The sequence below is a fragment of the Aythya fuligula genome, chromosome 4 (assembly GCF_009819795.1).
Source record: "Aythya fuligula isolate bAytFul2 chromosome 4, bAytFul2.pri, whole genome shotgun sequence".
Classification (NCBI taxonomy): Eukaryota; Metazoa; Chordata; class Aves; order Anseriformes; family Anatidae; genus Aythya; species Aythya fuligula.
In genome coordinates, this window is record NC_045562.1 from 26568591 (window position 1) to 26592246 (window position 23656).

A 23656-nucleotide genomic window follows, 5' to 3' on the forward strand; every position below is an offset into this window, starting at 1 on the left:
CATTTAAGCATTTAAGCAATAAGCCTTTTCCTTTTTCTAAACAGTGATAATTCCTGGAGGGGGAAAAAAAACCCAACAACATTCTCTTTTGCAGGCATCTAAACATATTTGACCAGGAACTCTTGTCCTTTTTCTGCAAGCTGAAGGAATGCTATTGTAATATTCCAGCAAACAGTGAAGCCCAGAGGGTTTCTTTTATAGCCAGCTTTGATGCTCTTCAGTTTTCTGGGCATTTGTACCAACAAAGGAGTGAGAATGTAGTTTTGAAAGAAACGTGTTTTTTTTTTTTTTTTTTTTTTTTTCCAAATATATTTTCTTGGAGAGAGCAAATACAACAAATATCAAGAGTCAATGAGTTTGACAAAAAAGATTGCAGGGGTGAGAAGTTTTTGTATTTATCACACCTATGGCTTGAGGAAGTTACTTTAATCCATAATTTTTTGTTTTTGGAAGTCTATCACAGAGGTTTTATTCAAAGTATTTCCTTATTGTAAGAGAGGGCATAATTGTCATAATAAATGGTATATTTATCATTCATGTGTTCTCCAAAACAATCAATGTATTGCTTATTTCAGGAAAAATTCTGGAGAAAGCATGATGGAAAGAAAGAGTCTCATGGATTGAGATAAGGATAATTTTATTAAAGATAAAAGAGAAAGGGCAGGAGGAAGAAAGAAAAAAATAAGCAGAGGCTGCGTGACAGCAAAGGGGGCGGGGGAAACAAGTATTCTCTGCTTCCCATCAATGAGTGATGTTTGGCCATGTCAAAGCAGGGTCTCAATATACATGTAACAGTTTCTGGGAGGACAGATGTCTTCATAATGAGAGCCCCCCTCTCCTTCCCTTTTCCCACCTTTTGTTGTTGAGTCTGACACCATAGGGGAAATAAATCTTAAAGAAGATGAGAACTGAGAATAAATGAATTAGAATTTTGGCAGTTTGGTTTATTTTTTGTTGGCATATTTGAAACTTTTCAATAACTATCTGTGCTATATTAAGATCTTGAAATTTTTGAGATGCAGACCACTACTTGTTTTTTGCCTTATTTTAGAAATATTAATGATCTTAAAATGCTCATTACAAAAAATGAAATAAAATAATATTTTAAAATTTAAGTATGTCATTTCACATTAATGATCTGACAAAGTATTTTAGATGCTACTGACAGTGCCTCAGTACTTTGAAATCTTGATGATTTCACCTCACCGCTAGATACAAACCAAAAAAATTATTATTTTTTGTATGTGATGAGGTAAAATTTTAATTTTTCCTTGACTGGTGCTGGAACTTTAAAGTGTCTTCAAATTAACATCAAAGGTAAAAATGAGTTTAACTTCTTTTAAAAAGCCCCACTTCTTCCACCTGATACATTTTCCTGCATGTACGTTTCTCTGAATATTTTTTCCCCATGATTTTTCTGAAACAGCCCTTGTATGTTTTTGCTGGGGCAGGCCAGAAATGAAAGATAAAGGCATAAAATTTGAAGGTTCTGGCAGGCAGTAGCTTAAAGATACTGAGTTCTGACTGCTAGCCAGTTTTATCAGCTCTCTTGATAACACACCAAGTGTGGCCCTTACCAAGTGCTCAGTAAGTCTTTCCTTAGAAATTGGTAGTTCCATTGTCATGAGTTTTTGTTACCTTAATTTGTTTGAGCTCACTGTATTATGTGAGTGTATTTTTAAGGCCTTACCATTTTCACCTACTTATTCCAGAAAAAAAAAAACAACTGTCAGAATGTGCCTATCATGTAAAATCCCAGGGAGAAAACGTGTAAAATAAAACAAGTTCGCATTGTGATTGTATTAAAAAAGATGAGGGATTGTATCTATGGTCTCTATGTAAAAACACTGCTCAGATACTGTTGTATCAAGGGGTTGATGGACCTGTTTGTTTTATCTCCTGCTGGTCGCAGGCGTGAATGGCACAAATGAAGAAACCTCTTAGGCCCTCAGCAGGTCATTTACATCCTGTTCATGGTCTGCCACCTGATGGCTGTTAGACAAATTGATAAAAATAAATAAATAAATAAATGTGTCCCTTAGGAACAAAATTGAACCTTTTTACCTGTGGATTCTGCTGTAATTCTGAGAAGCTTACTATTGCTGTTTTGAGAAGTTTGCCATGTTTGCATAGCTGTATTGCTTTTGCTAGAAAAGTAATACACTGTATTGCATTATTTTTTGTTTAGATGGTTACAAGATATAAAGAAATACTGGCAACATGCTGAAAGCAAACAAGAAAGCTCCAGTTTGTTGACAACTTCCAAGAAAGGAAGAAGAAAACAGAACACCACCAAGACAGTAAATAAAACAGTGTTAAGCTGGGTAAGCAGGGGAAATTAAAATAATTTTAATTCAAAGATTAGTCTCTCTCTTTTAAAATACAGTTAAAAGTTTTAAAACATAGTAATCTCAGTTTAGCCACTCAATAATGTATTTAGAATTGGGTGGTGGGTCTGCATCCTTAGTACCTACAACTACCACTGACATAAATGGGAACATTTCCAAATATGGAGATTTATCAACAGTGCCACAGAGCTAACACAATGCGAAAGTTTGCTGAGGCAAAAAAAAAAAAAAAAAAAGGCAACCCTAGTTTTACTCCTTCCCTTGTTCACTCTCTTGTCTCTCTCCTGTCCTAGATACATAACCCTACCATGTCTCAAAGAAAGCATCAAATTGTTTTCCGTCAATTTAGTGAGCACAATCAGCTCACTGAAGGGTAAAATGGGTGACAGAAACAAAACCAGGGAAGTGACGAGGCTGTGTGGTTGAGAGTGAGTGATGGGTGGCAAAGGAGTGAAAGGGAGGAGCTGATGGATTGCCATTATGAGAAGGAAGTATTCCCAGCAACTGCAAAGAACTGTCAGCTCACCTGTCACACTAACTCATGCTTCACTGCAAAATACATTGTGTACAGTGGAGAAGATAACTTGAAACTTTCCCTCCTTCTCCTGCTCAGTTTTTCCTCAGCAGCTGCCAGTATGACTAGACTTGTACCATATTTGTATCAGCACAAGACTGTAGGGCTGTAGCATACAATGTGGGGATCACAGACATTACCCATGTTGAAGATAATTCTCTTCTTTGGACTGCCTATATTTAACCTTGCATTGGCTCCGTGATCCAGGTCAGAACAGAACTCAAGATGTACTTTCAAGGCATTACTGAGAAGGTGATAATAGCTTTCAGCATACCTATATTCAGATCATGGCTTTTTTATAATAATCTGATTAAAAACCCTAAATGTGTTTACAGTACTCTATGAAGAGAGATACAATGATTTAGAAAGATACATGTATGTATGCTCCTTGGTGATTTTGTCATCCATCCATCCATGTGCTGCATTAACTGTGAACCATGTAAATTCAATAGTAAAACTAAAAATAAGATTAGAAAATATGTTTATTGTTTAGGAGCTGTTTAGATCATCAGATGCAGGACTGTTATGTAAGCAATAATTAAAATTCTTGATGATGAGTATTCCTGTATCACTTTGGAGCACAGTTGAAATTTGGAATATTTTAGTGGATACTATAAAATAGAATTTTTCAGTCTTTACTATCCTAAAATGCATGCTGAAATACAGGCATCAAAACCAAAAGAATCAATATCAGTAGAAAAAAATTCTTATGACTGGCATAAGAAGGAAAAAATCACAGCAGTAAACCATTTCATAGAACTACTAGAGCAAGTTCAGAGGAGGGCTACTAAGGTGATTAGAAGACTGGAGCACCTGTTGTATGAGGACCAGCTGAGAGAGTTGGGCCTGTTTAGCCTGGAAAAGAGAAGACTGAGGGGAGACCTCATTAATCTGAGGGGAGAGTGTCAAGAGGATGAAGCTGGTCTCTTTTCAGTTGTGTTCAGTGACAGGATGAGAGGCAGTGGGCACAAACTGAAGCACACGAGGTTCTGGTTGAATATGAGGGGTCATTGAAATTGAAAAGTTCTTTACTGTGAGGGTGACAGAGCACTGGGACAGGTTGCCCAGAGAGGCTGTGGACTCTCCTTCTCTGGAGATATTCTAAACCTGCTTGGATGCCATCCTGCACAACATGCTCTAGGTGATCCTGCTCGGCAGGGAGGTTGGACCAGATGATCTTCAGAGGTTCTTTCCAGCCTTGGCCATTCTGTGATTTCTTTTTTTTTTGTTATTGTTGTTTCCCTTGGAATAATTGGAAAATATGGTTTCCTTTCAGAGCTTGCTTCATCACCTCAAAAAAGAAATAAATTTTATTATATGACACTATGGCAAAAATGTGTCCAAACTGGCCAAGAGCCCATGTAGGTACACATTGGTCTTATTTCTACTGTTTGCTGAAGCAAATGTTTTGTAATGAAATTTTCATGTTCACATTTTCCATTCATTTTTAAAGAACTAAATCGTGAGGAATTTAGCTGTTTTAAAAATAATCCATTAATCAAAAAGTGTATGCAAGAAAATATGAAAATGATTTTAAAAATTGTCAGAAGACTGTCTGCCTTACTTAAGGCTATTAAAAGATAATTTTAATATTTTATTAGTGAATTTGGAAATGTCATGTGGAAGAAGAGAAAGATCTTGCATTTGACTTAACATTCTGTGGGAAGTTGGAACAAGGAAGAGGAAGCAGAGAAAGCATGATGTAGCCCCTGCTGTGACACATTCTATGCTTTCTGTAACATTGACTATTTTGTGCATTGCTAATTTACGTTATTGGCGATCTGGGGACCCACTGGGTATCACCTACAGATGAGGTCTCTACCAAAGATGATCTATTTATCTTTATTTAAAGGAGTTACGTATTATAATTAACATAAAAGAAGATGTGTGTAATACCTAATAACATCTCTTGATCTGTTTTCATTTTTGGCTCATAGTCACAGCATTTTCAAAAATAAAACAAAATAAGTACAAATTAATGCATATACATTTCTTATACCACAACCAAATCCTTTATCAGGTTCTGTAGAACCTGACCTTCATCCAAGGATTTATATGTTCTCCTTCTACAGATTAAGTAATTCCTAAAATCAAGCTGATATTCATGATGATTAGATTTGCTGGAGCAAAGGAACCACATAATGTGAATAAGGATGACAGACCATATTTCTTCATCATTTTTAATTTTTGTTTTCTTAAAAAGCTCTTACCAGAAAGCTCTTACGGTAATGCTCACTGTGAAAATTATCGTGCTCTTGCTCCAGTGGAGTAAATTCTAAAATTAACTGGAATACTTATGGCTAAATTCCATGATATAGAGCTCCACTAAAATGTTTAATCTGAGAATTCTGGGATTGAAATGTGTGACTGGGAGCCTGGATTCTTTCAAAACCCAGGCATTTTATTTGACATTGCCATAATGGAGAATATTACAATAAATAATTTGTTTTTATTATTATTTATCTTAGACTTTGTAGAAGTTGAATGATCAAACAAAGTCAGTGTAACAAAAAAACTCACAACAGTTGTGTGGAAAGGAACTGGGCATCAGCATGTTCATATGGATCACAAAGGAAGACAGTTAGTGGAGATGCTGTTCAGAAAAGGATTTGTACCGGTCTTACTTTTCAAAGATTTTGCGCAAACAGAAACAACTTCTTACTGTCTTACATCCTCTTTTTCCTAACTGCTGATTGGCAGGGTTTATTAGCTGCCAAAAAGAGATTATTATTGAGGGGGAAGGTATCCTGGTAACCTTTACTAACATGGAACAAATATGTCTCTCTCTCTTTTTTTTTTTTTTTTTTTTTTTTGTTGTTTTTAAATAAATCTACTAATGCTGGAAAAATGAAAATGACACTCAAAGCTAGAATGATTGTTTTGTTGTCCTCAAATAAAGTACGTACAAATGTTTATTCTGCCAAAATAGCTGATAAAGCTGACTGCGCTATTGGAAAAGCAGTACAAATAACAGATGAAGATTAGAATACTTATTTGTATGGTGCTTCAGCTTGTTTTTGCCAGTATTACATTAGTCTCTCAGTCAACTCGCATGCTCTCTCTGCTGTTATCTCAGAACTGCTGGCTTGCTTCCGAATAGCCTTTGACCTTACAACTCACCTGACTGTTGTGAAATGCCTATTTGCCTATTCCCCTTAGATAAGTATAGGCATGTGCACAGTTCCTTCTAAAAATAATATTAAATACATTAAATGTGTTAATACAGAAGTATGCTGATATAAATTCATATGTTAATGGTATATCTGCACAATTTGACAAATCAATAACATTTCAGAATGGCTAAATATTCTGCTATATTTTCATCTCTACTCCGTTCCATAACCCTTTTCCACCTGATAGCCATTTGCATGTAAAATTAATTTTCGTACTTGATTGTCCTGTGACTTTTTTCCTGAATTACTCTTCACAATGAATAAGAACTTCTATTTGAGAAAGAGTAGTAAAACCCTTGGGCTACTGTTCTTCCTATGTTTGCAGCACTAACCGTTATGTTTTTTAAGCTTTTTTTTTTTTTTTTTTTTTTTTTTTTTTCAGTGATAGTATTTTCAGCTTTACTTACATCATAGAACAATGAAGCATAGGTACTGAGCAGGCTAAATCTCCAAGAGTACCTGTAGAATCCTTTGTTCAATTGCCCAGAAATATGAAACCCGAAACCCACAATGTAACTGTCACACCAAAGTGTAATTAAAAGACAGGTAGATTTTTAGCAATTTGCCTGTGAAGTTCAACATTTAAACAGAACAAACACTTTGATTGTGGAATATCTGATCTCTACTACAAGTCTTTTGTTTTAGTGGTAAAGCATTTGTTGTGTGTTTCACCTGTACCTTAAATAATTCAGGAAAAGAGATGTTTGATTTTGAAAATTTTGTGATTCAGCAGTTTTGGTTTTCCAAATAGAAATTTATGATTAAAAACATGAATTTTCACTTTTTTTTTTTTTCTTCTTTTAGAAGGTGGTTAGAACAACTAGGATGCTGGCTTTAGGAATCAACCTACCATGTAAATCCATTCTCTTTTTAGAGAACTCTATTTACTTGGACGCACCAAACTAGGGACAGGTATGGAAATACATGTACATAATCAACATTTATACTGAACATTTGAAATTCATATATATGTACATGTGTATACTGCACACAATTATAAATCAACATGTTTTCTTATGTATAATTGCCTGGTCACCCGCAAGAAATCCTAGTCCAGCATGTAAACATCCAGAAAACGTAAAGGGAGGTTTCTGGATGTTCCCTGTTTGGCTCAGGTAGGCTGTATAAAAACATTAAGCTCTGCAGCCTGTGTAAATAATGCTCCAACTGATTTTTCCACTTCTCATCCTCTCAGGATTGTAAGAGCCAGTGTTATGTGGTGTTGACTGTCTAGAACTACTAGACAGTGTAATATGTCTGTTTTCTTTCTATGAGTTACTTAGAGTGCTCATAGGGTTCTCTAATCAGGAGAAATAACTTCCAGTACTTGTTCAGAAAGATGAAAGAAAGAAAGATGTAGTGCTAAGAATAAAATACTTTATACTGCAGAAGAACAAAAGTATATGACTTTTTATAGCTGCACCTTTATCTCTTTTTCATTTCTCATTTCTCTTTATATTTGCAAGAAAATGTTTGTCCCAAAAGGGAAGAGAAGATGGGGGGAAAAAGACACTCTTTCCTAATCTTTTACTTCACTTTTCCCCAGACACCTCTAAATCATTACTGTACAGCTACTAGCTATTTACTAGCAAATGATCCGGTTAGAATTTTTAGAGATTGTTTATCTAAGGTATTTTTCTCTCAAAGGTTTTGTCAGCAGTGAAGCATTCATTTATGTCCTTCAAACAGCTAAAAGCCTTAGAGATGTTAAAACTCTACTTTTTATTTTCTGGGCAATTTTTTATCAGAGGTAGATCTGTTGAATTTTTTTCTGTAACCAAATAGATTATTTCTGTATTTAAACTCTTGTGGCCACAACATCATATTGGGGCACAAATATATATCTATGCAAAATTACTTTCAGGGTCAATGGGTTTTCAAATATATTATGCCATTTAGGTTTAGCACTTAGTAACTAGCTGTACTGGTTGTTACTGCTTTTACTGTCCCTAAGCTTTCCAGCTCTGCTGTTCAGGCCCTGAATTTGCTATGTACTTCACTGTGCACGTACATAAAAAATGCTGAATGGTGAAAAGAGATTAAATGTGTAATGATTAATGCTTTCTTTTTATATTTTACATGCTTTAGTTTACATATTTGTGAAATAAGGATAAGGTTAATGTTATATTTCCTTTGGAGGTTAGGAATTCTGCATACCAGATAGTAAGTTTTGAAGTTAATAAGGAGTTACTGAAATTTGTTTGAAGGGCGGTTCAGCCTAACCTCAGATACTGTGAGGGACCTGAGTACACTGATAGGCTTTAATTGTCCTGACCAGCCTCACCCAGTGTCTAGACCTTTCCTCTACCACTACTCCCTGCACACCTCCCACAAGCAGGAGGTTCCATTTAAGCTTCAGTGTCTTGCACCTAGCTGATCTTAGTCCTTAGTCAGATCCTTAGCTGATCTTAGCTTCTAAGCTATTGCTTGGCTGTTTTGTATTGATATTACACTGGTGAGGTTACTGCCTGGCCTGTGGCATGTTGCAATGTGTCACGTCAGCCTGCCTGGCGCTGCTGCCCTGGCCACCTATGCTGCTGTTCTTACTCCTCAGACTGATTGCTGTGTCTGTATTCCAGTGAATTTCAATTATTGTACTTGATTTGATTAGGGTATTTCACATTTTTTTCTAGCTGCTCAGAAACTCCTGAAACATAACTGTAAATTATGTTTTTCTGTGGGTAATTCTTGATGATGTTCCAGAAGACTTTGCTGTACCATTAAATGAGTGCAACAGTAAGGTAGAGGGGAACTTTGGCCAGTTCATATTGATTGGTTCTGGAATGGCTGATATGAAAGAAGAATATTCACTTTACCCCTTCATAAGTTGGTAAGTAAATAATTTTATAAGGAAACAGTCTGTGTAGCTCCAGGAAACTGCCATATGAATTACGGGAAGATTTGGAGGACCTTTTGTGTGCTTGTGTGGGGAAAAATGAAATTCGGTGTTATATCAGGCTTGATGTGCCCTCATTCTCTTATCGTGGTTATTCTTTCTGTAATCAAAACCTGTTTACTTATTGTGTCCCTGCCCAGTGCACTAATGAATATTTGCTGTTATTCCTGTGTTTGCAACCCTTTGACAGATTTTTTTTTCTGTGATGATAATGAGATTGAAAGAAAAGTAAAGCAGACTCAGTGCACTTAGTCTGTACATTTGATGCATATTGGGATACACAAAGTATATATAGAGAATAGCTAAAATTATTCATTATAGAATAAAAATAATTACTTAAGGCTGCTTATTGACCAGATGTTTGACTTTTTAAGGAAAATGAGAAGTATGTGGCTTTTTTGTGTGTCTCTGCTGCTATCTTGCTACAGTGAATTTGAGTGTATTAGGCAATTTTGGCCAAGTTTTGATAATGTGGAGAGGTATTATGTTCCTGCAGCTGTTGTAAAGGAGCTCACCAGGTAAAGCAGAGACAAAGACGCTGGAGCACAGTGATACCCTTGGGAGAAGAGAGCATTGTCCACCAACTAGTATTGTTTAAACCAATCTTCAGAACTATGTGATTGTGCTAATGTAAGAGGAGTTCCTGTCAACATGGAATTGGTGCCTTCTATGAAGCATGGGATAAACTAACCCCTATTTGGAAGGGGTTACTGAGGACCCATTTGCTGTGATGGGCGAAAAAATGGAGAAAAGACAAGGCTTTTGTAAATTACAGATGATGAAACTCTTTGCCTGGTATATAATTTCTAACTTTAAATCTTTTGTTACTTTATTCCTAACTCACCTTTATGTACTACAGCATAGAACACAACCAAAATAGATTATTATTGACAATGGTATTTTGGACCTTAAATTCCTTTGAATAAAAAATGTCCATGTGTAGCATCAAGTTCATGTTTTTGGTGGACTACCCACTAGTGCAGAATACTTTGTGTTACATGTGGAGATGTAACATTACAAAACTGTTTACAATCTATGTTACAACCTTTTGGTAAGTATAATTTTTTGAGTAATGTGATATAACAATATTATTCAATCATTTGAAACTTAAAAATGCTTTACATGAGCTTGTAACAATCAGGTAATAATTAAGTGCAACAGTCAGAATACAAGAGTTTCAGAATATGGTAAGCTGTTTCCTCAGGCCATGCACCACACAGCTGATGTTAAAACTACAAATATTCTTATACTTCGCTCAGAGACTTGATAATCAAGACTGAAATGTTCTGCTTCCCACCACTTCGGTCTCTCCCTCTTCCACAAAACCACTGAGATCCTCTTCTAGTGCCTCACATATTCTGCTAGAAAGCAGAGTAATTTGTCCTGGCAGAATGTGCTACAAACCAACTTCCAAAATCCCATTTGAATTGGTAAATCATTATGAGCAGATCAAAGTTGCTAGAGACTGGGAGAGAACAATTTGTTATTCCTATAAACAAAATAGAAATATATCAAAATGTAGTTGATCCTAAAAAATGGGGCTGAAATATTGGATATTGAAAAGACATCTAGGATAATTAGTTTCAGTAAAAGCATGACCAGTTTCACTGTTGATGAAGTTGAGTGAGAAAACACAGAAAACATACTAATAAAATCATTGGGTAACTCTGAGTAGTTTCTACTTTAAAACTGTAGTTTGTTCATAGTCATAGTGTCTCAACACTAACTAAACAAATAATTTTTCTCCTATGTAAAAGCATTTGTATACTTAATTTTTCCTTTCATTTTCCAGTGTTTCTCTAAGCGAAGTCTGAGGCCGAAGAGGACTGTGTTGTGTAGGCATTTAATCAACCATGGCAGAATTTCTCAGAAAAGCTGAAAAAGGTCTAATGCTAAATATAAAAAGAATCCAGAATGATTTGCAACATACCAGAACTGTCACTTCTACTTCTCACTGGATTTTAAAGCATGTATTTATAGCATGAAAGCAAATACATTATTTTCAGAGAATTTTGAAGTAACTCAAGTACCACAAGAAATCACAGAAATCTTAAAAATCAGTCATGCCTTTTAATTATTTTTATCTGAATCATGTTCTGTGTGGATTAAGATAGTTTGGCAGTTACTGGATAGATGGCTTTGGGCATAGTAAAATATACTTTGGACTTAAAAAAAAAAATGAATCACTTAAGTGTTTAGTATTAGTCAAATACTTGTATTACTCCATTAAAGTAATTTTAAGCTTAAATTCATTTACATGGATCAGGACTGTGGTGATTTCATTAAATTGTGACTGACTAAACCCTGAAGTGTGGATTGTGACTCACTGAATTAAACCTAAACCCCTTCAATGGAAGAAGGCTCAGTGAAGATGGGCAAAACATGCCCACAAAGCTCACAGGCTAATGCAGGTGTGACAGGCCACAGCTGCTGCTAAGAATCTGACTTCCCTCAACACATAGGGGACCTTTGTGAGGGTAGCTTTTGTTGCAGATAAACAGCTATCAACAGTTGAGTGCTTTAAATATTTCTCCTCTGGTTCATGAGAAGAGAGTGAATGTGGCCCGGAGTTAGCCACATCAGTTTTGGAGGAAGGGAGGGAATCCATGGCTCAGTAGAGTATTAAACACTAAACTAGAGAAAGAATTTCAGAAAGAAAAAATGGGCTTGAGCTGGTTTCAACCCAACAGAGGATACCTCATGTCATGTCAGTGAGTGTATTATTGAGACTGGTATTGTAACTGAAATGTGTATTGCAGTTGCTATATTTTTGTTAAGCTTAACTTATACTTGTAATGTATTTTCATTACAGCCTTCAGGACAAGAATTATTTCTATTCAGATATGCACTAGTCTTTCTACTGCATGTAGTGAATCTACGGCTAGGTTCCAAGGCAGCTGACGCACGACTTACACAGTATTTGGGCTTATGCATTTATTTTAAGGAGAGAACTGAGCTTAAGTTTACATAGGTGGTTCCTGACGGCTTCAAGGAAGTGTTAAGGAATTTTTATTGTACCCCTTGAGGCAAATTAACAATGTTTGTGGTTAAGTATAAGGAGATTTAATAGGCAACGCATTGGACAGAGTCTTGGTGCCGTAAGTGGTTCTACAGGGAGTCTACAAAGATGCGGCGTAAGCAGATTCTTTATATACACTTGTGCCAGTAGCAATTGGATTGGTAGAAGGCAATACTGTGGCATTTCTAATCAGCATGGAAATCTATGCTCCCTCACATAAGGTTGTACCTCTGGTGTTCTGCATCTGTTGTTTAACCTTAGTCTGGAGTTAGGCCTACCTGCTGCCAGGTCATGTCATTGCTCTGTTGTGAATTGCCATTGCTGAGCAGTTACAGTTTGAATTTTCCCTTTTATAAGGTGTATCAAGATTTTTTGTTTTGTTTTGTTTTTTAAGCAGCTGTTTTTGTATACTAGATGGTTACTGCCAAACTACTTGAGGACTTTAGGCACTCTGATTCAGACCTGAATGAATAGCTGTCCCAGTTCCTCTTCTCAAGCACCTCTCTCTGCTCCTTCTTTCTGCCTCATGCATTATGTACAAAAATCTAGAAGACACTGGCGAGTTAATCTTGACCAGCTGTGAGTTGTTCACTCAGCTGCTCTCACTCCCCCTTATCAACAGGAGAGGAGTGAAAATTGGATGGAAAAGCAAAGGTCAAGACAGACAGAGTGTCTGCTTACCAGTTACCATTACAGACAAAACAGACTCAACCTGAGAAAAAGTAATGTAATTTATCATCAATTTAAGATTTGGCTAGTGGAAAACAACACCCCTCACCTTCCACTCCACCCTTCCTTTTTTTTTTTTTTTTTTTTTTCCAACTTTACTCTTTTACTCCTGACTCCTCTACCCCTCCTGAGCCCCTGAGTGGTGTATAGGGCACGGTAGTGGTTAAAGCCAGGATATAGCAAAGAAAATGACACTTTCTCTGCCACTCCTCCCTCTTCACACTCTACACATTCTTCAGTGTGAACCCTCTCCATAGGCTGCAGTTTTTCAGGATAAAAGTTGCTCCAGCATGGGCTCTCTATAAGCCACAGTTCTTTCAGGGCATATCCACCTGCTCTAGCATAGGGTTGTCTGTGGGTAGAGCTAGTCTTGGTGTTTGTACTAGTGCTTGCTTTTTTGTTTTGTTTTGTTTTGTTTTGTTTTTTGTTTTGTTTTTATTCCTCACTCTGTGTGGAGTTTTTGCCCTTTCTTAAGCATATTTTCAGAGAGGTGGCACCGACTTCCTAGGAAATTAATGCCTGTTCTGCCTTTCTGTAGGGTGAGAAGCAGAAGATCTAAAATACACTTTTCTCAACCAAAATGCATCATCCAAATGGTTTCAAACCTGTTGATAAATGATTTCCCATATAATTTGGGCAAGGAAATATTACCAATTATGTACCTACATTTCTTACCTACAAAAGAAAAAAAGTACGCTCAGGAGAAGGAGCCGGGGCTTATCTTGCCAAGCTAAACAGCGTAATTATGACATTACAGTAGCACGTCTCCAGTGCTCCAGTGTACTGAAAATGAAAATTTTCTCCTGTGTTCCTGTTTTTTTTTTTGTGTGTGGACGGGTCTCAAAGGAAATGTGAGGTGTAGAAAAGACCTTTAACCCATTTTTATGGCAAGTGTTACGTGTCAGCTGTCTTCCAGGGAGGCTGTCCCAAAATTGCCTGAATCGAGAAGGAGACTACTTATGCATGTGTAACTGAAAGGGTTTTCTGTGCTGTATTCTGGGCGAGCATCTGACCTAAAGGCAGCCTGGGCTTCCTGCCTCGTGCCCAGACAATCTGATGCACAGATTCCAATTTCTGAAATGTTTTCTTCAGCAGTGCCTAGGTACCCAAGTTCTCTCATGAATTGAGGCTTCACTATTTTAAGCGTTGGATTAGGGATCTAGTGCTGCTCCTGCTAAAAGAGTTCTTTATGTGGAATTTCCTACTGGTAGAAGAGTAGATTGTGGTGACTAAGGGGTGAGAAACAGGAATTAGTATGTTCTGCACTGTACTTTGCAAAGCTTATAAACAATTTTCATAAGTAACACGGTAACAGCTCTTGCACCCTTATCCAAAGCTGCTAGGATCTGAGAAGCCTAATTTTGCTGCAAGCTGAAGTAGTGAGATATGAATACTGCTTCGCAGTGCTGTGTTCAAGGACACAAATTTCCGGCACCTCAGAAACGAAAGGAGAAACTAGCAGTGGGGACACTTAGAGAACAGAAACTGAAAGCAGATGGGATGGGCGGTGGCAGTGCCTTAAAAGAGGTGTGCCAGTAGGTGCAGTGGTGAGCAGGGCTCTGCTGCATATCCCAGCCCAGCAGGGCTGTCGGCTGTCTTAGAGGCTGCGTGTAGGGTCACAGCTGGGGCAGGAGGTAAGGCTGGGTCTGGGCTCACAGTTAGTTTTGGGGCTGAGAATGGGACTGGGGCTAGGACTAGGGTTTGGTTTAGTTCTGGAGCAGGGACTGAGTTTAGGCAAGGTGCTGGAGCTGTTGCTGGTGTTTGCATTAGGGTTACAGTTGGAGTTGTGCGTTGGACTAGACGAGATGGTTTGACAGCATATGAGGAACATCAGGGACGAGGCAAAAGAGCAAGGGGAGGGTGTCTGAGCCAGCCAGTTGCTCCTGCCTGCACCATGGCCCCAGACACCTTGGGTGGCATATTTGGGGGGTTAATCATAATCCCTGCTATCATGCAAAGCATAAACCAAATATGTAATGGTCTTGATAGTCTTTGGTAAATTTTAGCAATGACAAAAGCTGATGTTTTCCTTATAATTTATAAAAAAAAAAAAAATATTTATTTAAAAGCAAAAATGTACCATGGGAATGCTCACAAAATGCTTTCTGATTTTTCCTCAAGTTTTATTCCAGTCTGAATATGTAGTAGATAATTTAGTGGTTCAAGCCACAGAGCATGCCATATTTCCTGAAATTTGTCTCTTGATTACTTAGTTTTCTTTTTTGGATACAGAATCAAGATCTGTGATGGATTCTGCAGAAGATCATTTCAAGAAGGTTGTTCGTGACACCACAAATGGAAGTACGAGTAAGGATGATAGTGATGATATGGATAGTGACGTTATCGACAGTGAGGAAATAGGCTTCATTTCAACAAAGAAAAACAAAGAGGGTGGGAGTACAAGTGACCATGATGAGGGGGATGAGACCAGTGACAAGGCAGAAGCAGCTGTTGTGCAGATGCTTAAAGAAAAGGAAGACAGAGAAAAAGAAGTTGAAGACCCAGATTATGGTAAAGTTTATAATATCCTGACCACTGAAGAAGTGGCACAGAAGGAATCACAAACTGAAGGCGAAGATTTCAGAGTTCTTCAGAATGAGTGGGATTCCAAAAGCCCTGGTGAGGAGCTGCTGTCATCTTATTTTTTTGTCCAAGTATTTTATTGCAGAGTCTGACCTTTTGATTCTTTTATAATTAACCAGTGGGTTATGGTTTTATCAATAAGTGTATGTGTGGTTCTTTTAGAAATAAGAAAGCATCTTGAATTTCTGAAGATTTTGAAGCTACACGTTTGGCCGTCCCTATCAAGAGCTCGGTAAGTACAGCAGGGTTCACTGAAAGAAATAGAATAAAAGGTAGCAAAAACAGTTTCTATGAACCAAATGCACATCAAAGGGTATTATTTTTTAGTGCAGCTATATTCTTGTCACCTAGGCTTGTGGAATACCTGGAGACATAAGCATATTTAGGATTTAGTATTTCCCCAAGAACGTGAAGTTTGCAGTTCTCTCTTGGGCAGTATTTCTCATAGAACAAACCCCAGCTTCTACGTAAGTGCAGAAATGAATGAAGGGTGTCATGCGATAGAAACCTCAGATGCTAAAAAAGTATTGAGAATTGTAAAGGAGACTATTGCTTATACATCCAGTAACTGAAAGGATTACAAGCTATTTGGCTCTGAACTTAGATCTGAGAAAGATGGCTTTCTATTGATTTAATTCATATATTTAATGTATAGTTGATTTAATTAATAAAAACATTTATTAAGCAAGTTATTTTATAAACTATCAGAAAACAAAACAAGCTTCTCTGTCTCATGTTCCCAACTGTCTTGGAGTAACATTATGTACACACTACTTTTTTTTTCAGGTATGTCAGTTTGTTAAAAGACTTCGTTGAGTCTGAATTCTTTGTGATAGATGGGGATTCCTTAATTCTTATGTTGTTAAATGAGGAAGTACAGTATCTAAACTTATTCTACCTAATTGAATGCTTCTTGCAAGACTTCACTCAAAGAGGAGCAAAATATATTGTTGTTTTCTTCAAGGTAATGAACAACTAACATTATTTGTTTTTTTGTTTACACTGTTACACCTTTAAAAGCAAATGCTTGATTCTAATCAGATTCAGGAAACTTCAGTATGTCAACAAATAAGGAGATTTGTGACATTCACCTTCTCTGGAAAAGTTTTAGAAATTCAGTAGCATTATAACTCATACAATTTTTTGCTGCACAACTTGCCATTAAATGTACAAAAAATGGCAGGTACCTATATTGACCTGTAGGAGATTTTAACCATGATTTTCTTGATTCATTCAAAGCTGGAATCCTACGAAGTTATTTATAATTATTTTAATGGCTTTGCATTTTTTTTTCCTGACATGAAAAAACCTTTGGAAAGAGGGAAAGCTCTCTAGAAACCAAAAAAAGTAGATCTGCGATGAAGCATACAGGGAAAAATAAAACTGGGTAGTAATCATACTTTGCAAATGTGGTATACTTTTAACAAATAGTCAAATTAGATTTTAACAAGACATCTTAATTGTTAATTTCTCAGCGTTTGAGGTCTGATCATACTACCTCAGTGTTTTTTTTTTTTTTTTTTTTTTTTTGACATAGTTTTACATTTATTTACATACCTATATATATTGTATGCCTATATATAGCCAGCTATATCAATTGCATTTATATACCTGAAAATAATTTTTGGTTGAATTTGCTTGACTTGACTAGAGCAAAATTGCTAACAATGTACAAAGGAATTGCAATGATGTGATATAAAATAACATGATGTTCAGAAACTCTGTAAATAGAATTCAAATATATAAATACTATACTTGCATAGTATTTATGCAGTCTGAATTTGAATACGACTTGCTGGAATGTAACTGAATACTTTCATTGTTCTCATTTGCTACAGGATGCAGAGCAGATGTACTTTCCCTATCCTCATTTTCTTTTCTTACGTACTGCATTAATAGAACACCTGAAGCACAACACACGCACTACTGTTCATACAGAATTTTCCAATTGTTTATCACCAGCATGGGAGATTTTCCTGAAGAAAAGCTATCCTTATTTCATCATTGTATCTGACATAGGATTGACCTCTCTCCAAACCAACTATTTGACTATTTTTATTGCTCATTCATTGTCAAAGAAAATCACTATTGTACTTGCTTCAGGACAGGAATGTGATACTCTTAGAGTTTATGGGTATCATCTTCAGAGTATGGGGAAACACAGGTTATTTTTTCAAAAGGTAAATTTCACAACTTCTTTTTGGTTTTCAAACAACTTCTTTTTGGTGTTAGTTCTACTTAGTGGATTTAATTAAAATATCTGTGTGAATATTATATATATATATATGTTATACATAATATATATATGTATATATATAAAACATACATATGTAATATATATATATTATATATATTAAAATCATAAGACACTGATACATGGCTCATCTGATGATGCTCCAGGAAACATATCTGATGGTCTAAGAAACATGTAGATGTAGAACTTAGTAGTGTGGTTTAGTGGTGGATGGTCAGTACTAGGTTAGAGGTTGGACTAGATGGTCTTAGAGGTCTTTTCCGACCTGAATGATTCTATGATTCATCCAATGATCTTGAAAGTTTTAACAGGAAAATACTGTGATTGGTACACATTTTTAAGCCTTAATTGACTTTTAATTTAGTGCAGTAGACTGGCGTTTAAAGGAGTTTAATTTAGAATGAATGTTTATTGGATGCTGAGGTGTTTTTTTGGTGGGTCTGTGTATATGTGTGTGTGTGTAGATATATACATATATATATGAGAATGGTTTCTGTCAGTGTCTGTGGCTAGTAGTCCCTGAGGCATTTTATTTGTTGACTTTTGCATATGATTTGCCTTCTGCACTTCTTAGTATGAAAAAGATCTGCGATGTGTCTGTGAAGCCATAGTCAGGTACAAAGCACCATCCCTGTGTCTGTATGGACATCTCAAGCTAAGCCTGAAAAGTGTACAAGAAGAGGTAATTTTACCCCTTGCATCCTTTTCTGTTTTCTTCTCAGATCAACTGTCTCTCTCTATTCCTTTAACTGAAACTCTGTCCTAGCCAGAACTGGGGGCTCTTTCACTTATCCTGAAGTGACACCCTGAGAACAGGGAGGTTCCCTCTGTGCCCACTCTTCACAGCAGCTTGAAGCTTGCTCTTCCTTTGAGGTTCATTTATGTAAGTTCATTAAGGTAGGATGCTCCACCTGGAGGCTGGTGGGATCTATTGTGTCAGATATTTTCACCTTAGTGACTGCTTTTGTCTTGTAGAAGATGGGAACTAGCTTATTCTTTAATCTTGTTCTACAAAACTGTAACCTGAAAAAAAATAAGTGTTCACATGGAATCATTATCACCTTTAGTGCATAACATGCAATAATATACCCGTACCAGTTTCCTGAGCATGTTGTGACTCCATGTCTGCTTCCGCTGAGAATGATAGGAGCTGTTGGCTTCCTTGGACTTTAAAGGGATTGGTGCTGGTCCAGCAAGCTGAATTTTCGGTCCAGATAAAAATGCTGCTGCTCGTAAAGCATTTTAAAGTCAGTAGAAACACAGCTGCCTGGCAGCTGCTGCTGCTATTTCGTTTTATTATAATTATCTTTCCAGAGGCCAGCTCAGTAATGAGATACACTGGGAGCAGGAACCCTTCACTGCACAGTGAGGGCAGGCAGCTGCTCCCTGCAGTTGGGTGGTCATGGAGGTTCCCTCAGGGGTGGTGGGTCAGTGCCCCACAGCCAGGGCCCATCCCAGTGCCCAAGCCAGGAGCCGGGTAGCTCCAGGCCCAGGCATCGGGCTTCCCTCTGGGGAAAGGGACAGGCTGAGGCTGGGCCAGGATGTGGGTCTTTGAGGCTTTGGGGACCTGGAGACAGGCCCTGCCACCCTGCTGTGCTGTTGCTGGGATAGGGACTGACAGCCCATGGGGACCTGGGTTCTGAGCAGGGTACGGGGAGGCCCAGAGGCAGTCAGGGCTGGCTGTTGGTGCCCCTCATGAACCCGGCCCTAGGGAGGCTATATTTACTAATGACTATACACACTTTTACTTTTGAGTTTCCAAATCTTTTTTTTTTTTTTTTTTTTTTTTTTCCCATTCTGTGATGTTACTCTTTAAGGAATAAAACATGTCCTTCATTTGGTAACTGTTATTATAGCAGTAATTTGTGCTATTAATAATGTTGTGATTGCAGGTTTGCCGGACTATCCCTCTGTTGAAACAGCTGTGGCCTGAAGGATCTGACATTCGGCGTGTAGTCTGTGTTCTTGCTTGTGCAGTGGGGTTAAAAATATACAGTGATATGCTGACAAATGCACATGCTTCCATGGGAACAAAGACAGAGAAATCAGAAAAAGTAAGAATGCTATATATCTTTTCAGCACAGTGACTTTAAACATTTTGCTAACAGAAGAGATGCTTCTTCCAGATCCCAAGCTGAAGAGAGGGTCAGATGCTTCATTTGATTTCACCTGTAAAGGGACTGGTTCAGATAATTTGTGGGGCCACAGATTCTCCAAAGTAGTGTGGTGTGTCTGAGTGGCACTATCATCCCTGCAGCAGTCGCTGTTCCTGGGGAAAGTTTCTTCTTACAAGTGACTAGTTCCATGGGAAGTTTTACCTTAGAAGATTGTTATGCTCTTTATTTTTCTTTTCCTTATCCTATGGCTTTACAGTAGAATACACTTTTCCTCAAATTAGCAAGACGGGGTTCCTTCTAGATGAAGAGAGTCATGATATAATTTTTGTGACTGTTCTACAAGTCTTTTATTTACCTCAAGTTAACACAGAATCAGTATATCAGTAACTTTTGTAGAAAGGCACAGGAAACTATTTTTAAGATTTCTTGATTTTTAAGTCATATTCTTTTCAGAAAAGAGATTTTTTACAGTATAAGTGATCTGCAGCTACCAGCACTACAAGAGAGTTCATTTTGAAATGTGTGCACAGAAGTAATTACAATGCACAAATTATTTAAATAAATCATAATTATTAGCTGCTTTAACAAAGTGAAAATCACAGAATTATGTAGAGGTGAACACAATATTTTACTGAAGGATGTGATCAACTTTTCTTCTGTCATCTCTCAACAGGGAAGAAGTAAACCACTATCTCCAGAAGCAGCAGCTGACCTCTGTAGAATGCAATGTCTTACAGTGGTTTTTCTTCTTCATATGCCTCTTTCTCAGAGAGCTCAGATTAGGGTTATGAAATCCTGCTGGACTAAGCAAGTTTTACCAATAATGAAAATGGTGTGTATAACACTGTCTTACTTCTGTCATCTGGTACAATTATCATTTCAGTTTTAGTTTTTCTTGGTGAATTGCTTTAGTAGTCTCAGATCAAAGAATCAAGTGTACTTGGTGGAAAGAAACTTCATCTGGTTCTGGAATCATGTGAGCCAAAAATCAGTGGGACTAAGAGAATGTTTGGGGTAATATCTCTGTATAGTTGACCTATTTTTAGGCTTTTACCTAATTTTAGGCCAATGTCAGTATTAGGATTCTGGGCTTAGATGGACCTTGTGGTCTTATCCAGTATGGGAAGTCTGATGCCAGACCTTCGTATTATTTGAAGTCAATTATTGCAGTGAAGAAGATCTAGAAGTGTGCTACTTAACTGTTTCGTGATCACAGAGAAATAACAGCATGCTGATTTTCATGCCTATAAAAACTGAGGTAGTTAACCTTATTCTGGAGATGCTTTGGTCCCTCCACATGAAAAGGTGCTGCATGAGAATTAATTGTTTGCTCTGTTTTAACAGCAACAGTTGTGTGCGCATTTTGTTCTGAAAGAGCTAAGTGATAAAAATGATTGGAAACTGGATTTAACATATCTACCTGACCTAAATGATGAGTCACTGCTCAAAAATCTTGCACATTACTATCAGATTGAATACACTGAAGGTATTTGTCTTTGTTGAACACTTTGCTTTCTTATATTTCTAGTTTTATTAAGCTGCAGAGTAAAAATGAGAATTTGTGTACAAGCATAAATCAACTTGTATTGATTTATTACTTGTATAATAATTTTGTCGAACAATAGGGATTTTTTTTCACATGCAAGTCTAGAAAATCACACACTCAACTGTCTCTCACCAGTAGTCATTCACAATACTTTACCATGTCATATCTTTGATATACTTATGCAGAGGAAGCATAGGTAGTACGAGCTCTGGGTCACTGTTATTGGGTATTCTCAACTGTTTGGTTTTTAGCCCATTTTCTATCCAATTCATTTTGTCTTAGTTCAGCATAGTCAGAATGGAGACTAGATTCTATCCCTAATATCACTGACATCAGAGATCTATGTGTTTTTTTTTTTTTTTTTTGACATATTTTTATTTTAGATTGAGATAAAATTGGTTCAGACAAAATCTGATATTATCTTGTAAACACATGAAGTTGAGAGCTGGAACTTCAAGAACATCATTGTATATGTTAAGATTCAAAGGAAAGCTACAAAAGCTGACAGAGCAAGAGAGTATGGAAAATGATTTATACCAAAATTTATTTCAGAGTAATTCTGTTCACCTGACATCCTGTGGTGAGCACTGGCAGCTGGTCTGTCTGATAGTAAAATACAACTTTTTCTGTATAAATCAAGTCACAAGATGTCCTGTAGAGAAGTGTCGAGATTTTTTTTAAACAAAATATAAATTAGAAATAGGAGACAGATTTTTTTTTAATGATTCTTATTGTTTATTAGGCACCAAAATAAAATACTGAATTAAAGATCTTACCCTGAAGAAGGTGAAGGTGAGAGAAACCCTTCTGTAGCTGTGGAATTTGAACTTCCACAGACAGTATAAGTCTGGTATTCTTTACAAAATAAATTTTGTCAGCATAATTAGTAATTTATACCCTGGACTACTAAACACTGAATGTATGGCAGCATATCCTAATTTATTCCAATGTCCAGAGACCTTGTGTAGGATTGAGCTCTTTGTGTCTGATGCTGCATAGGTGAATAGGTAGGTTCTGTTCAAGGAAGCTGTAATCATAAAGCTCCTAATTCCCCCTCCCCCCCCCCCCTTTTTTTTTTTTCTTTTGTGCAGGATTAGAATTCCAAAAGGAACTGGGGAAAGAAATGGAGGATGAATATCTAAGTTTATGGGATGCTGTAACCAAATTGACTGTGAAATATGGTTTTGGAGATGCTTTCCCAATACGAACTACTTCCCAAGTGTTCCTTGATCAGGAACAGACATCATCTAGAGGTATTGACAACCCCAAGAATTAGAGTTAGAAGCATGGTCTTCATTACTGTCACAAAATGTTTTGAGAGTAGTGATCTGATTTTTATCCTGGTCACAAATCTAATCCATGCTTCAGTTGCGCCAGGGGAGTTTTAGGTTGGATCTTAGGAAGAACTTCTTTACCGAAAGGGTTGTGAGGCATTGGAACAGGCTGCCCAGGGAAGTGGTGGAGTCACCATCCCTGGAAGTCTTCAAAAGACGTTTAGATGTAGAGCTTAGGGATATGGTTTAGTGGGGACTGTTAGCGTTAGGTCAGAGGTTGGACTGGATGATTTTGATGTCTCTTCCAACCGAGAAATTCTGTGATTCTGTGTGATTCTGTGATTTATACTCTCCTTCCTTTCAACCCACTAGTGTCTGACATTTCTTGAGAACCTATTTTGTTACATGTGTTTTGCTTAAAACATTCTAAACTTTATTAAGAAGGGGCAGTTTGCAAGAAATTAGTTAAGAATGGGAGCAAAATTCTACTTAATTATATGGTGTTTTTCAGCTAGTATCAACAGATGTCAAGCGGGCAAAGTGGGCTCTAGTGGACTTCTTTGTTACTATATAGGCTATTAAGGCACCTTCTAGCACAGTACTGCTACTGCTTACTTCTGTAAGTAGTGCAGGAAATATGTGCCTGTGAGATGGAGTAGGTTGTAGCATTCATAGAAGTAATGTAGGTGTCTAAAATAGATTGTAAGATTACCTACTCAGAAGAAAAATTATCTGCTTTGTTCCTCTTCTTCCTGTGCTTGAGAAGAAAAAGGAACAGAGGAACTGGTGAACTGCTGCTTCTTTTTTTGCATATTTTACATTAAAAATGAATTTCCAGTAAATAACTTGACAGAATTTTAAGTATACGATGAAATCATACATATTTTTAATCAACCCTGTTTTTTTCTTTTCTTTTTTTTTTTTTTTTTAATGCTGTACAGTGTATGAAGACAAAATTCCTGCTGTAGGACTATTCCCAGTGAAATCTGATCTTGTTAAAGAGTATGCTGGAGATATTTTGAAAGACCTACCTGTTTTAGATGAGTATGTACTTAGAGTTTTATTAAGATGTTATAAGACTATGGGTTTGTTTACTACTGCCCTGTTGTTTACAACCATATTATGCTCAATTTGTGTGAGTTT

General features: G+C 37.0%; 1 protein-coding gene across 1 annotated transcript in view; it reads left to right on the forward strand.

Moving 5' to 3' along the window:
* The first annotated feature begins 14985 nt into the window (after positions 1-14985).
* Positions 14986-23656, forward strand: part of DDX60 (DExD/H-box helicase 60) — a 41360-nt gene continuing 32689 nt past the window's right edge. Inside the window, exons 1-10 of the mRNA XM_032186986.1 lie at positions 14986-15358; positions 15485-15554; positions 16109-16286; positions 17161-17502; positions 18151-18258; positions 19469-19630; positions 20367-20525; positions 21038-21179; positions 22331-22492; positions 23455-23557. Coding sequence (XP_032042877.1) covers positions 14986-15358; positions 15485-15554; positions 16109-16286; positions 17161-17502; positions 18151-18258; positions 19469-19630; positions 20367-20525; positions 21038-21179; positions 22331-22492; positions 23455-23557 — 1799 coding nt within the window. The remainder of the gene's footprint in view (positions 15359-15484; positions 15555-16108; positions 16287-17160; positions 17503-18150; positions 18259-19468; positions 19631-20366; positions 20526-21037; positions 21180-22330; positions 22493-23454; positions 23558-23656) is intronic.